The 14,457-nt window shown below is 51.6% G+C and overlaps 1 protein-coding gene across 1 annotated transcript; it reads left to right on the top strand.

Annotated features, from left to right (window-relative positions):
• Window positions 1-5,080: 5,080 nt before the first annotated feature.
• Window positions 5,081-13,674, top strand: PMM1 (phosphomannomutase 1). Its single transcript, XM_068191383.1, has 8 exons — window positions 5,081-5,214; window positions 5,311-5,428; window positions 6,303-6,379; window positions 6,547-6,638; window positions 8,838-8,937; window positions 9,738-9,813; window positions 12,511-12,626; window positions 13,408-13,674. The coding sequence occupies exons 1-8, from the start codon at window positions 5,146-5,148 to the stop codon at window positions 13,528-13,530; spliced, it is 771 nt and encodes a 256-aa protein (XP_068047484.1). The 5' UTR covers window positions 5,081-5,145; the 3' UTR covers window positions 13,531-13,674.
• Window positions 13,675-14,457: the final 783 nt, after the last annotated feature.

Genomic DNA, 14,457 nt, shown 5'->3' with positions numbered 1-14,457 from the left:
ATGCAGAAGCAGTCCTGTGCTTAGATTAACCTTTGATTCTAGCAATACTGCATCTTCTAGTTTAAGATTTTTAGAGCTTTGCATTTACTTGCAGTGGGAAAGAACAGGAGAATGTAAAAATAGGCACAATGTTTTCTTTTCATGTATATATATACACTATTTTCCTGAACAATTTTGTAGCAGTTACATTTAGGAAGGAATATAAGAAAGACATCAGACAAACCCCAGAACACTGCTGATGCTCTGTAAGTGGGGATTGCACATCCCAGATGCTGCCAGAAAAGCATCTATGCAAATGTACAGCTCTTTGTCCAGTGCTTTGTTGTGAAAAGTATTGCTGCAAGTTCAGTCCTGCATCTCAAACTTCTTGCACTGGAAACTTCTTATATACCTAAAGGAGATGTCTTTCCTCTGCTGGGTTCTTTCTCCCAGAATAATGCAGATTGATAAATTTCTCACACTGTTACTCTGTGTGGACTATAACAGTTCATATTTTTGAAGGGTTGGAATAGAGGAAAACTGCAGTTTTGTCACTGTCTAATACTCTGTTGTCCTGCACCTTGTGGAGCCAGTGCACAGTTGGGAATAGGGTACTATCAGGCCATTCTGCTGTTTCATGTTTACCTGCTCTCAGTGCACAGCAGTGGTCCCTGCAGCCCAGATGCTTCTTTTCCTTTTCCTTCTCAGCTTGTGCCATCAGCTTCTCCTTAAGCATTTCATTTGATGGACTGGACTTGGAGATAACTGTAGCAGTTCCTGCAGATGGCTTTATACAAAAGCTTTCAGTCTTTCCCCTCCAAATGACCTGTTTACAGAGAATGGTCTATGAAAGTCAGTTATGAATGCCTTTTGATGCTCCTGGAGGAAGGATTGGTGTTTGGTTTTGCTAAGCCATAGCTTAGTTTTCCTGTCTAGTGTATGTATTATCTCCAGTCTTCTATACATGTTTGTAAAGAGTAACCAGCCTTTCATCTTAATACACACACGACTGTGCCACAAAATGCTATAGATCACGTTAGAGATCTTGGAGCTTCCTCAGTTGAGCAGGTACACTCAAGCTGACACAGTGCAGCCCAACATCCTGGTGTGCTCATTTGGTACCTGCAAGCAGCGCAGCTGTGCATGCTTGCCTTTCAGCAAACTACCACTTCAGGCACAGCTGCCTGTGATGGAAGCACTGGTGCCATGGTTTCTGCTCTACACACTTAAACAATGAGGATATGCCCTTTATGTCCACCACTTTGGATGTCCTGAGCCTAGTTGCTGCTTGGCTGCCTACTTCAGGACTTTTTGCATCCTCTTGGGGCAGGAAAGAAGAGGAAGACATTCACCTCATGCATTTTGCAATCTGCCTTTTCCCCTCCTGAGCAGAGCCCTTTGCAGAGATAATGCTCCTTCTTTAAGCTCACTGGGTAAAATTTCACTCAGCCGTATGTTGTTTGCAATAGTCAAAGAGCTCCTGGGCTTGGGACCTATTCTTGTGTTTCGTGGTAAAAGAACTGTAAGAGAGAATCCTCTTTGTTTGGTCTTACTGGGTAATGAGACCCCTGTACCCTGTAGGACTCTTAGGAAACCTGTTTTCTCCAAAGTTTGTTATGTGTAAATTGCAGGACGGTGCCCTCAACGTTCCACCCAGCTGAAAACAAACTAGACTGAGAAGTGTATGTAAATGTATATAGGTGATGAACTTCAGTCAGCTGATGGACAAAGAGGCAGGGAAACTGAAATCCTGAAAGGGAACAGAACCCTTTTGGCCACACTTACTATTCTGTCTTGTATTGCTGAGGTTTCCCCATGCCATTTAGAAAATGTTAATAATGTCTTTTGGCGGAAAGTGATGTTTTGATTTACTTGTGGGTTTTTTTCTATTACAATAAAAATAAATACAACACATTTTTCTGATTGAATGCATGTGCCCACACAGCTGCCCAGCCAGTGCAGTTGATCAGAAGTCATTATCTTCACTCTGGTCCCACCTGGGAAGTGCAGCATGAGAAATTGTCCAAGCAGTTTGTGCCAGGTGCTGCTACTGAAAGTAGTGGTGGCATCTGTCTTTTGTTCGAACCGGCCAAAGGCAATACCCTTATTTAAGTCTGGGGAATCTTTTCTTCTGTAAGTACCCTGGTACTTGAAACCATACTCCTGCAGCTTGACACAGCTTGGATGAGGTGAATGAAGATGTTATGTCAGGACAGGTTTTGTTCAATCCTTGGTCATCTAAGTCTACAAGTATGAAATGTCTAATGTCTGCTTTTGAAGAAGAGGCCAAACAGAGTTTTAACATGGAAAAAAAGCATTTTCCTGACTGCCTTGATGCTACTTTCAAAAGAGAAAAAAAAACAGAAAAAAGCAGTAGAGTAAGAAGTAGACTTCATGACTGGGTTCCTCTGGAGCTCCAGAGGGGATATTGGGGAGGATTATATAGCACTGCCTAAAATATCTCCCTCTGGGGAAGAAATTCATTCTGCTTGGTTCATCCTTCTGTGTGCTTATTGTTGGCATCCAAATGATAAACCACACAGTTTGCTCTTTGTGTAACAGTCTGTATCAGCGCAGTACAGAAGAGCTCTTGTAACAGAAGGGGATTGTAACAGAGATGTGTGATTGTGGTTATTTTGGCTGTGTTCTTCAGATGTGGTGCTGGTTTGCTACCAAGCCCCATACTGGCCCCACAGAAAATACCTGGAAACTGGTTTTTTGGGGTTTTTTTTATTAAATTTTAAAACTAAAAGGAAAACTTGACCTTAACGGCAGCTCTAGACAGAGCGTAAGCCAGTGCTCACAGTTGCTTGCCTTCTAAACTTCAAACAAAATTTCCTGGCCTTTCCTGCTGGTAAAAGAGATTTTATTCCTGACAACAGCTGCTGGCTATCTGAGTGGAAATCAAGTGAATGTATCAGGAGTGGTTGGAGTGCAAAGTATTAAATAACCAGAACAGCCATGGTGGCCCTGTTCTCAGAGCTATCCCGGCTGAGGGAACAGCCACAGCTGTGGACAGCTGTGCACTTCAGCACAAGGCACATTTATGCTGCCAGGGAAACCAGATTGTCCCAGGTCCTCATCAGCTGATAGCAAATGGCTGACAAGATGCTTCCTGGGAGAGGCATTTGGACATGAAGAGACTCCCTAAAGCAGCATGACAAGCTGAGAAAGCACAGCAGATAATTCATGTTTCAGGAAGTTCTCCTGGGTAGCATAAACCCGATAGTACTGCAGGAGTGTGAAAATGTGAACGCTGTCCCATTATTTTAGCAGACCTCCCAATTCTGGAAAGTGCCCCGAGGTGGCACTGCTGCCTTGCAGCACAGGGATGCACCTGAGCCTGGGGAAAGCAGCTCCCGCTCCTGGGATGCACATAGTAATGTCAGTGCAAGAGGCATGAGGGAGATCTCTCCCAGACAAGAAAGCTGCAGGTAGGAGCAGCCAGGAGACAAGACCATGGAGAAGCTTGGGCTACAGCAGAACCCAGTGCTGCTACAATTGGTTTTCTAACTCCATACTGCTTCCACCCAGATATGGGAAGTGTCCTCCTCATACCATGTCATGGTTTATGAAAAATAAAGGTTTGCATTCCTGAAACCCCAGGAGGTTACGGTGTGTCTGACTCCACAGCTGTCCTTTGAGAGTTCTGGGCGTTAGCTCACGGCTGTGCTGCATGGAAGAACAGTTCCTTGGCTTCTGGCACTCAAGCACCCAAATCCAGGAAGGCATCTCTACTCACCCGTCGGCATGCCATGGTAGGCACACTTGGATGGATTCCTATTCTGGAGTAAGTGTCCACACATAAACTGATGATAAATGTGTAACCACACCTCGACAAGTCCTATAAATGAGCATAACCCTAAACTCAACTCAAAACTTTGTATGCACCCAACTGCATACAAAGTAGCTGGGTGCTAAGAAACTGTTCTGGGAGCTTCCCTGCATCTGAGAAAAGAGTCCACCTTTCCAGAGGTGGTAGCCCATAACCAGGGTCTGATCCAGATTCTACAGAAATATCAGTGCTGGGGTGAGTAACACATGTAATATCCATCCAAGACTTCCTGACTCGCTGTGTTGTGGGGCAGCTCATAGAAACAATATGGAAATAGCTGTCCTGATGGACTCAACGAATGTCTCCCCCCAGAAAGTAGCTAAGGATATTTTGGGAGGTAATGGCACAGAGGTGAATTATTAACATTGTTTCTGTACATACCCCTGCCACTGAGCGGGAGCAGGAAAATCACAAACCACGAAAGAGAAAAAAACAGAATCTGTGAAGCCACCTGAATGCTTCCTTTTGAGAGGAATCTGGTAGAGAAGCGGGAAAAGGGGTTCCATAATATCCTGGGGCAAATCATACAGAGGCAAAAACCAAAGAGACGTAATAGAAGAATAAATCTCTCCCTAGTTCCAGTCTAGCTCAGCTCAGTGAGCACTGTTGGGGGAGAGAATGCAAGCTAACTTTTGAGCAGAAAGCAATGGATGTTCCACATAGGCTAGTTTTGATTTAGGAAAATAATTCAGGAATTATTCTAAGAGATGGAGTTCAGGGGGTGGGGAGAGGAGGAGGAGGGGTATGGAGCCGGCTGTCTGCATCAGGCCAGCATAATACAGCACCGTATGAATATGATCTGGGCAGATGGTCTAATTAAATCCTAAATGACTCGTGGGGCAAATGCAGGTCAAAGCAAAAGCTACTGGCTTTGTGCAGAGGGTATCTTCGCTTCCCCAGTGAAAATATTAACAGCATCCCATTGGAAAAGCAATGACTAGGAAAGGTACTGAATAGGAAAGTGCGTGCTGCTCCCGTCCCCTTCACTAGGACAGAGGAGCCCTCAGAGGAGCTGAAGTTACCAGGTAGCACCGTGCAGACGCACAGCCCCTCAATTCCGGGGGGCACTGCAGTAGCCACAGCGAGTGTGAAGAGACGCTCCACACATGCACCCTCCCCCAAACTCCAGGCTCTAAAACGCTTTAGCAGCCGAAGCGGGGAAGCTGTTCAAGACGCGCGCCTTAGTGTATCCTTGTAAGGGCCATGGAGACGCGGGGAAGCAGACGAGGGGTGCCCGGCACCGCGGCACGTCCCGCCCGTGCGGCCCCGGAGGGCGGGCGGCCGCCATCAGCTCCCGCGGTCCCGCCCCCCGCCCGCAGAGCCCGGGCGGGATGGCGGCGGCGCGGGGTCGGGTGCTCTGTCTCTTCGACGTGGACGGGACCCTGACGCCGGCCCGGCAGGTAGCGAGGCGCGGGGGCGCGGGGCTCTGGGGGGCGAGGCCAGCGAGGCGGAGCTCGTCCCGCCGGCTGCGGCCTCACCCGCTGCTTCCCCGCCAGAAAATCGAGCCGGAGGTGGACGCGTTCCTGCGGGAGCTGCGGGAGAGGGTGCACATCGGCGTGGTGGGAGGCTCCGACTATGCCAAGATAGCCGAGCAGCTGGGGGAAGGGGACGAAGGTGAGCGCGGCGGACGAGGTCTCCCGGGGGTCACCTGTGCCCTAAATCCAACCCCAAGGCTGCCCTTGGGGTGGCTGGCCGTGCCCAGACGGGAGCTGCTGCTTGGCTCCCTCCCCCGGTCTGTGGAGGGCAGGCGGGGATGCTCCAATCCACGCTGCCGGCTCCAGCGTCAGTTTTGTACGAGCTGCCTCAGAGCTCTGACAGCTTCACGCCTCACCGGCAATTTTCGCCTGCCTGCTGCTCCGCGGCGGGGTCCCCGCGGGTTCCTCGTCACGTTCCAGTGGGCGCATGGGGTAGAGTAAGGAGTGGGAGGGCAAGGGGGCAGCGCCTGCCTCCCCCACCGTGTTCTCCTTCTCCGGCATGGATGACGAGCGCCACTGGGCTCCAAGCTCTGCCTCCCACTTCGTTAGTGGAGGGAGGCCGAGAAATTCCCGGCTGAGGATTGCTGAGTCGCCAGTGCTGCGTGTCTGGGTTTCAGGGGCAGCTGGAGTTAGATAACCAGTAACCACACCACCCCAGCAGCCTGGCAGTGGGGAGGGCACAGCAGAGAGTGGAGTAGCGCCTATGTAGTTGAAAGCCAAACATTTGTGAGCCTTTATCTTCGTCCTGCAACTGATTCAGCCCGTGACCTCAGTCAGGTTGTTTCCCCCTGCATGCGTCACCTCCCCACCCGTGAGCAGAAGATAATCTCCTCATCCACTTTGCGGAAAGCAATGAGCGTAGGATGGCCAGTGGCCCTTTGCAGAGCACAGGAGCTGTGGAAAGCACAGTACTAAGGAAGCAAGAAGATGGCTCACTCAGTCCTGATCCCAGTCCCTTTTGCCCCTTTTCCCTGGCAGTAGTAATGTTTCCTCTTTTTTTCTTCCCCTCTTAGTTATTAATAAGTTTGACTACGTCTTCGCAGAGAACGGCACAGTGCAATACAAGAATGGGCAGCTGGTCTCCAAACAGGTAAGTTCAGCTCCCTTTGCAGCCATGGCTCTCCTGCCCTGTGCACCGTGGGGAGCAGCGCCTGCCCTACCCAGGCAGATGAGCAGCTTCTTCTCCCCAGTTGATACCTCTTCCAGGTGGGCTTCATGGGAAGTCAAGCATCGTCACTTGTCCTTCTCTTTCTGCAGGCCATTCAGGACCACTTGGGGGAGGAGCTGCTGCAGGATCTGATCAACTTCTGTCTCAACTATATGGCGCTGCTGAAGCTGCCCAAGAAACGGTAATGGCTCAAGCATATACAAGTACAAGTCATTACACTGATTTCTCTGGAGCTGAGCTCCAGATCTCTCCTAAAAAGAGCTGATCTACAGAGCTTGTCTTGCTTCAGGTTTTATCTTAGCATCCAGAGGCACTGTGTAGGATCACTGTCTCCCTGAGCTGGGCACCTTGGTCAAATAACGGAGGAGTGTGTTTGCTCTGAAGAGTCTGCGCTATGTTTTAGCATAATGCCTGCTCTTTTGCCCCTTGAATTTTCCTCCCTGGGAAGCAGGGTGCAACCACCGTGTGTATCTCATTTAGGACAATGGTACCAGCTTGTTACTGGTCAGGGCATCAGGCTTCACTGGTAGGATATGTTTCCAAGCAGGCAAACAATGGATCTTAAGATGGGAAGTCCAGCCCCTGAGCACACGTTTTCACACTGTTTCTAACCCAGTGCTGCTGGCTGGCCCTGCTCTGCTCCCTACCCTGTGTTCCTCTCTGCTCTTCCCCTTGAGATCCAGCAGCCAGAGGGTGAGCTAGGTTGGTACACCTCTGCTGAAGGAAGACCAGGCCACTACCAGGACAAGAGAAGGTAGTCTTCCACTGGATCAGCTCACTCTGTTAGCACAGAAAGAGAGAGCAAGAACTGATGGCATGGAGGTGGAAGGGGGGAGCAGGAGGGCCTTTTTCAGAGGCAGCCTGCAGTTAAACCAGACGGGTTGCAGGGTCAAACCTCACCTCAGACCACAGTTTCAAGAACACGTGAGCCACCCAGGGCTTTTGGGAGCAGCAGCTCTGCCCTCTCCTTGCCATGGCTGATTTTTTTCCTGCTCTCCCCCTGTGTTTGTACAGTGAACACAAGCAGGTGAAATTAATCTGGTAGAAGTTGCTAAACTGTGATCCAGATTAGTTGTTTGATATGAGTCACCATGTGGCAGTACAAGGACCAGTGATGGGGGCTAGGGTGGCTCCTTGCAACAGGACTGCTGGCAGAACAGGCCCCGGAAAGCACGGGCTGGGACCCAGAACCCCCAAGGCTGTTTGGTTGCCTCATTGCTGTCTGGTTACCCAACAGCCTTGGTGGCGTTTCAGCTCACAAGTAGCTCTGTGGATTTAGCCTTATGGGATTTCTAGCAAAGCAAGGACTTTAACCCACATCTCGTGAGTCCTGGCCTGGGGTATGAGCCACCAAACCCACGGTGCCGCAGAGATGCTGCAGGCATGGCTGCCTGTGTGTCCATTCCATGATGTTCCTCACTGTGTTCCTCTCCCCCAAAGAGGAGGGGGAGAGCTTTTCCTCCAGACTCAGGGTGGTAAGCACTTTATCACAGAGAAAGAGCAGGCAGGGCTGGGAGGGACAATAAGCTCAGGGGTCTTCAGCTGGACACAGGAGGGGATCTCCCTCTCCAGCACAAGAATTTCAATGAATTTTCACACTGGCAGGGCTGCCATCCCCTGTTGTTTCTGCCCCACCAGTGCTAGTGTAGCTGTCTGACCCCTCGATAAGCAAACAGAAGTAGCTGGGTTTTTACCAGAGACAAAAGAAAGGAGCAGTTTTCTGCCAGCTCAGTGCTTTCAACCACCCCACTGAGGAAGTGGCCGAGAAGTGACCCCAGCACAAGGTGAGGGTGGCAAGCAGGAACTGGATCCTGTCTGTGCAGGCTTAGATAAGAGCTGCAGTCAAAGGTGCAGGGGTCAGGAGGGAGATACAAAGACCCTGATTTGTGTCCCTTGAGGAGGCCCTGATTGCTCCTCAGCCTGCTGCTGGAGTTAATGACCTGGGCCATCCCACTGCCCCAAGGTACTGCCAGCTTCACCCAGCCCACACAGCATTTCTTAAGAGCCTCATGGGGTAGAGGTGCCACAGCCTCATCAGGCAGCTGGTCCAGGCCAGGCAATAGCTGTCCTTGCAGTTATCACAACATGAGAAAATGTTATCTGTCATCTCCCCTAAGCTCGTTGCTTCCAGCCTATCCCCAGGGCACAGAGGGACTGTTTATTTCTCTTCTCCCACAGTCTCTTTTTATAAAACTTGGAGCTCCCTGGGACCTTAAGCAGTTGTTGGTGCCTGATCGGTGCCTGTTGTGAAGCACTCAGGAGTGGGCATGGCTTCTCTCCTCCTGCATGTTCTTGCAGAGCCTCACTAAGCAGCCATTCTCCTGGAAAGGTTGTTTTTCTCTCCCTGCCCCAGTAACCTTGTGCCTTTGCCCACCCACAGAGGGACCTTCATTGAGTTTCGCAATGGAATGTTGAACATCTCCCCCATTGGTCGGAGCTGCACTCCAGAGGAGCGAATTGAGTTCTCCGAGCTGGACAAGGTACAAGGGCCAGACCTGGGCTCATCCTCCCCTTGGCTGGTTTTGCACGACCCCAGATCTCAGGTCTTACGTCCTCCCCACCCTTCCCAAGTAGAAGGGAGGTTCAGCTTCAAGCTGTGCATATGCAACAAGGGGGAGGCAGGACTGGGAGCCAGGAAGCCCAAGGGAAGATACAGATGAATGGAAGAAACTTGATTTCATTAGGGAGCACCAATGCAAGGGGGTGGCCAGCAGGATCCCCTGTGCTGTGGGAGAGCCCCAGGGAATGAGGCAGTTATTAACAGCGTGTTTCCTCATTTACAGTGTCCAAAGATGGTCCAGCAGCTGTATTCTCTCTCCCACTTCCCCAGCCCAAACAGAGCTGGAACTAATGGGCTTTCCAAATTGGGAGGGCCATGGCAGATCTGCTGGGCAGGTCTCTAGAAGATTTGGCCCATGCTCATACCAGTTTCTGCCTGGGGAAGCTTTCTTGGGGTTGAGGGACCAGCTGGTCTTTGCAAGACTTTTTAAGCAAAACTGAAGGCTTTGGGTTATGAACTGGGCTGTGGGAAACTGAAGCAGTTGCATTTCATTGCCAAGGAAGATCTGGGATCTGCTCCTCCTGGTGGAGTGAGCTGGTGGCCTGCTTGAACACTGGGCAGGACTGGTGGAAGCTGGCTAAATGGCATGGCACCGGGGCCCAGTGCAGGTGGGGAGGGAGCAGAGTTGCCCAGCAGACAGGTTATGCTGGTTTCTGAGAGATTGTCAACATCTCATTATTCCAACCCTCTTTTCTTCCCTTTCCTCCTTATCCTCCACAGAAAGAGCGGATACGGGAGAAGTTTGTGGCAGCCTTGCAGAGGGAATTTGCTGGCAAAGGCTTGCGTTTCTCTCGAGGTGAGCAGGGAGGGCTTCCTTGGCTTTGCCTTTATCATGTTTCCCATAAAATTCTGTGAAAGGGAGCAGGAACCCCAGCTGTTCCCTCTGAGTGTCTGGAAACCCTGGGAAGAACAGAAGTGGATTTTAGTCCTGGAGAGCTGCCACAGGGGAGTCACGTTTGCATCCATGACGTCTGCATCCATGCAGAGAATAAGCCGTGCTGCAGGCTTCCCTCCCTGGGAATCGGCCAGACAGACAGGTTTCCATCCTGTGACATTATCCCTGCCTTAATCTCAGCTAGTGGAGCCCACTGCTGCCCAATGGATCTGTTCTGGCTCAAACATCAGCAGGAGAGCAGCCAGCACAGCCCCAGGCACAAACACTCTTCTCTAGGAATGGGACAGGAGACTAATGCATGTCTTGGCTCTGGGGTTTTCTTGTGACAGTTAGCTGCAAGGGAAACATCTTTCTTCCTGGAGGGAGAGCTGACAAGGAGGGAGATTGCAGCTCCCTGCCATGGGCTTTTTTTTGTAGGGCCGCTTCTTGGGATGGTTCTGACAGCCAGCTTACCAAAGGTACAGAGCTGAAGGAGGGGCTTGAGCAATCCCGGGTGTCTGGCCAGGACAGGGAGAAAAATGTGAGGGTGTGTAAGTTGTGGGGGTGATGCTGGAAGAGGATCCTCTTCAGGGGTGTGAGATAAGAAGGTTCCATGTGGCAGCCCAGCCAAAGGGCAAGGGGGTGGTGAGGCTGAGGCAGTGGGTGACACCCCAGGCCCTCTGATCCTCCAGGAGCTTTTCTCTCAGAGCCTTCGCTTGCCTTCAGCATCCTGCCAGAGGCATCCTGCGCTCCCCACAGCACTGGCACACACCGTTTGTCAGAGCAGAGAAAGACAAGGTCCCTGCTGCTGTGTGCCCTCAGGCACGGGGTGTGAGAGCTGGACAATGGGCCTTTCTCCTTGGGCTTTGGGAAGCTGCCACAAAGAGCCCAGGCCTGTTGTATAAAAACATGAAGGGGAGCTGTGGGCCCCTCGCTCTTCCACAAAGAAAATGTGGGGTGTCTCAGGTCAAGCATCTGAAAAAAGGGCACGCAGAAACTTAACTCTTCTGCCAGGCTGGCTCCATGTGCCTTCTGGCTGTGGAGGATTCAAGGCCCAGAGGTGGTGGGAGGTCTCCCTGCAGACCCCTAGGTCCCTGCTCTACCTAGGGGAGTAACAGTGCTGTCTGGTTCACACCACCTCAATACCCTTTGATTTCTTACCTGCTCCAGCTGACGTCAGGAGCCCCTTCCTGCTGCCCAGCTCTGTTTTGAGGGCTAGAATGCAATGAAAAGCAGTGGTTTTCACAGGTAAATGGCTTTGGATGCAAAAAAAGAGGATGTCACCAAGTTTAACTCCTGCTCTGTTGCTGGATCCTGCTGCAAGCCTCCCCTGAGCTCATAGGGCACTTGCTCCCATCCTTATCACAGTGCCCTGTCCAGTTTCTCTGCTGCAAGGTGGATATATAGGCTCCATCCCCATCTTCTCAGGCTCCAAGGGGGCTTGGTTCAGGATCCCCAAACCAACAGGGACACTGCAAACAGCTGGGAAGGGAAGGTGCATGGCATCAGGACTTGCATGTTTGAGCAACCTGGGGTATCAGTGCCTCTTCTTCAGCAGGAACTGACCCTGTGATTATCTGTCTACTCACTCTCTTCCTTAGAGAGGTAGGATTATCATTTAAGGAGAGTGTGAAACTCCAGGATTTCTCATGGATATTCCAGTAGGTTGCCTGGAGAAGACAAGCTGACTGGCAGGAGGTCACACATACCGGCTGAAATCCCTGTACCTCTGGCTCTGACTGAGACCTAAGCATACATGTGCCCTAAGTTGCAGGCTTTATTTTGGGAAGAGCATGTCTCCTGTCTTTGTGCTGGGACAAGGGTCTCTCTGCAGCCTTTGGACACAGTGTGGCACTTGAGAGGATGGGGAAGGTGCTGCCTCCAAGCACCCCCAAAAAGCAGCAAAGTGCTGGGGTAAATTCTGCCTGGTGTAAGAGCAAGGGCTGGGAAGTTTGTTAACCCTTGGTGGCTGTGGGTGTCCATGTCCATATACATGTTCTCTGGGAAAGCTCCCTTGCCACTGTATGTTGGTCACATGTGACTTGGTGCCTCTCCAGATGTTGGCAACCCTCACTAAACTCTTGTCTCAAGAGGTCACAGGTCAGGGTCGTGCCCTGATTATGTCAGCGGGTTGGTGGTACCTCCATGGCAAGGTCCTTGGTCCTTGATCAGTGTGCAGAGAGAGCATGCAGGAGACCCCAGTCCCTGCACAGTTAAGGAGCATCAGAAGAGTGGTTTTAGAAGGGCCAGTGATGTCTAGCAGGAGCCTAGGAGAGAGTTTGGTGCCGGTCTCCAAGGTCATAGTCCCCTGTTGGGACACAGAACGTGCTGGTGATATCTGCAAGGCGTGACCCAAAATCTCCCCCCAAAAGATGCCTTTTGTGAGAAGAACCCTCTGGTTCCTGCTTGCCTTCAGGGAAGCTGTGCTAATGTCACCCCAGCCATGCTGATGTCACTGCAGCCTGTTGCCATAGGAACAGCCTCTGCCACTACCCTAGCCATGTGCCAAGAGGAACACCAAGGCAGAGCTGGTGTTTATGGCTGCTCTTTGGGGTGGGGGCTCTCCCCAGACGTCCAGCTCCCCGCAACATTGCCTGATGCCCTCTCTTCTCCTGGCAGGTGGCATGATCAGCTTTGACGTCTTCCCAGAGGGCTGGGACAAGCGCTACTGCCTCAATGTGCTCGATGACGAGAGATTTGACACCATCCACTTCTTTGGGAACGAGACAACCCCCGTGAGTACGCCCCACTCTCCCCACACTTGGCTGCTTTCTCTCCTGCTGCTCCGTCATGGGTCCCATGGTCCCACTGGTGCCAACACAGACCTTTAGTGGTGTGAGGGGGGAAGATGCTGCCCTGTGCTGTGGGTTTGCGATGCTCTCGTGATGGCTCTGCTGGCTCGTGAGGAAATCACCCTGGATTCACTATGCTGGAAAGCAGGTCCACCTCCGCATTGCTTCCCTTGCCCCAGCAGCCTCAGGAGGGCAGCAGCCACTGCTGTGGCCTGCATGACCCTGAACACAAGCCCCCAGCACTTAGGAGAGGACTCCTCAACAGCAGGATTAGCTTCACTTTCCCTTTAGAGCAGTGGAGGATGATGCTTCCTTACTGCTGTAGGTAAGCTTGGTAATCCACTCAGCTCTTCCCAGATGCTGGCAGCCCCTGCTCCCCAAATGTGCCCATCCCACCTTCTGCTAGCCCCTCCACAGGCAGGGCAGGGGTTAACCCAGGCTCCTGGACAAGCTTTGCCGATCTGGGACCTTTCCCATCTTTTCTATGGTCCTCCCCTGGCACTGAAGAGGGAGACAAGAGGGAGGGAGCAGAGCTCCCAGCCCAGCCTCTTCTGCCCCCATGGGCCAGCAAAGCTTTGCCTGCCCCTGCCCACCAAGTCCCTGCCTGCCCAGCCTCTGGCTCCCAGCCCAGCTTCCCATGGGACAGAGCAAAATGTGGATTCATGGATGAGGTTGTTCTGGCAAGACCCTGCTAATGCTGTCACTATTTTCTATTCCCCTGCAGGGAGGGAACGATTATGAAATCTATGATGATCCCCGCACTGTAGGACACAGTGTCCAGTCCCCCCAGGACACAGTCCAGCGATGCCGTGAAATCTTCTTTCCAGAAAGAGCAAATGAGTGCTGACTGCCCAGTTCCTGCAGCCCTGCCCCAGTCCCACTCCCTCCCCTCACCAGGAAAAGCACCTTCATTTGAGGAATCTGCTCAGGGTAGACCAAAAAAACACTTGACAGAACTGGTCAGGATGTAACACGTGAGTGTGGGTGGGTGGCAGGAGGGGGCCTTGGCTGAGCAGCCCCTCAGTGTTCCCCGTGTGTGTCTGGGGGTCACCAGACCCTCGTCGCCTCCAGGGAAACTTCTCTCTTGACAGTTCAGCTGTGGTGGGCAGTGATGCAGATGCTTTTGTGGTCAGAAAGCATTTGAAAGGGCCAAAGAGTGAGTGCATGTACATCCTGCACTCCCTCTCCTCTCCTCTGCTCTTCTCTCCTTTTCCACGCACTTTCTCGTAACACTTGTGCACGAGGGAACGTGTGGCTCACCTTCCTCTCCCCCTTGCACTTTGGCCAGAGAGGCTGGGGCTGCTGAGGCTCAAGGCATTCACCAGAACTGCTCTGAGGCAGGAGGCCAGGAAGGCTGTTTGCTCCAAGCCTGTGGTAGGAAGGAGTAGCTGAGATCCCAGCTTTGTTGCACTGTTGTGCTTTCTAATGGAGAGGTCCCCGTGTCCTTCCCATCAGTGCCACAGTGTGCCAGTCCCTCCCTGCAGATGACCTGGGAACAAAAGCTTTAACATGGCTGAGCTGCTGCTCTGAGCTTTGCTCAGGTGCATAAAGAAACCAATTCTTCTCTTTAGCTTACAAAAAACACCTAGGGTTTATTTTCTATATTATTCCCTGTTTTCAAGTCAGACCTTGCATGGCACAGCTGGAGAATCCTGGCACTTCATGCTATGGAACAGTTTGGGGTAGAAGGATTTCCAGTGGTCTTCCCACTAATGTATCCACTGGGCATCACAGAATCACAGAATTGTTAGGGTTGCAAGGGTCCTCTGGAAAT

This window comes from Anomalospiza imberbis, chromosome 5 (genome assembly GCF_031753505.1).
Source record: "Anomalospiza imberbis isolate Cuckoo-Finch-1a 21T00152 chromosome 5, ASM3175350v1, whole genome shotgun sequence".
NCBI classification, from domain to species: Eukaryota; Metazoa; Chordata; class Aves; order Passeriformes; family Viduidae; genus Anomalospiza; species Anomalospiza imberbis.
Note: the sequence above shows the minus strand (reverse complement) of the source record. Positions and strands in the feature narration are given on the sequence as shown.

Coding starts and splice junctions, on each gene's coding strand:
- PMM1 (XM_068191383.1), top strand. CDS start 5,146: ATGGCGGCGGCGCGGGGTCGGGTGCTCTGTCTCTTCGACGTGGACGGG. Junction 5,215..5,310: donor CCCTGACGCCGGCCCGGCAG/GTAGCGAGGCGC, acceptor CTTCCCCGCCAG/AAAATCGAGCCGGAGGTGGA. Junction 5,429..6,302: donor GCTGGGGGAAGGGGACGAAG/GTGAGCGCGGCG, acceptor TTCCCCTCTTAG/TTATTAATAAGTTTGACTAC.